Source organism: Debaryomyces fabryi (genome assembly GCF_001447935.2).
Source record: "Debaryomyces fabryi strain CBS 789 chromosome Unknown contig00499, whole genome shotgun sequence".
Lineage (NCBI taxonomy): Eukaryota > Fungi > Ascomycota > Pichiomycetes > Serinales > Debaryomycetaceae > Debaryomyces > Debaryomyces fabryi.
Genome location: NW_015385920.1, coordinates 1 through 589, shown reverse-complemented (window position 1 = coordinate 589; position 589 = coordinate 1). Strand labels below are relative to the sequence as shown.

At 35.7% G+C, this 589-nt stretch overlaps 1 protein-coding gene across 1 annotated transcript; it reads right to left on the bottom strand.

The window, feature by feature from the left end:
- Positions 1-106: 106 nt before the first annotated feature.
- AC631_06022 (uncharacterized protein) lies at positions 107-428 on the bottom strand (the record flags this gene model as incomplete). The annotated part of the gene is made up of 1 exon (XM_015614851.1): positions 107-428. A coding segment is annotated over one exon (322 nt), but the record flags the coding sequence as incomplete, so codon positions are not given.
- Positions 429-589: the final 161 nt, after the last annotated feature.

The following is a 589-nucleotide window of genomic DNA, read 5'->3' as shown; positions in this document are numbered from 1 at the left end:
TCTTTTAGTGTTGTAACAACCAGGGATTGCATATCCAAAAACTGTTTAAACGAAACACTACCAAAGTCATTGTAAATCTCTTTCCATAGTTCGAGTCCCAGCATACACCGCTCCCCAATATAGGTCTCAATAAGTTCGTTGGAAAGATACTTATCCAAGAGCATATCCAAAAGATCATCATATCTAGCTTGGAGCATACGTTGAGAAATATCTGTCGATCCTTGAACATTAGGAATGGACATAAATTCATCATTGAGATAGAAATCTAAGTAGCAGTGCATAGTTGTTACCTTTTTCATAAAAAGATTACGCCATTTCTTATAGTTAGCAACACCTTTAAGCTTACTCAGATCAGGCACAGTGAAGTTCAAAAAGCGGCTCATAACCTTTTGAAGTAAATCGTCCAATTCCATAGTTGGTAAACTCATCTTTACGTTAGTTTGTTAGTTCTTTAAGTATCTCAATTATAATAAATATTTACTTGGTCTCTATACAAATACAAAGGATTGGGAGGTCCAAAGACCTCCTTATATAATGCCAGGTTAGGATTACAGTGATCCGTGTTAAACAATGGCTTATGTGAGTCCAT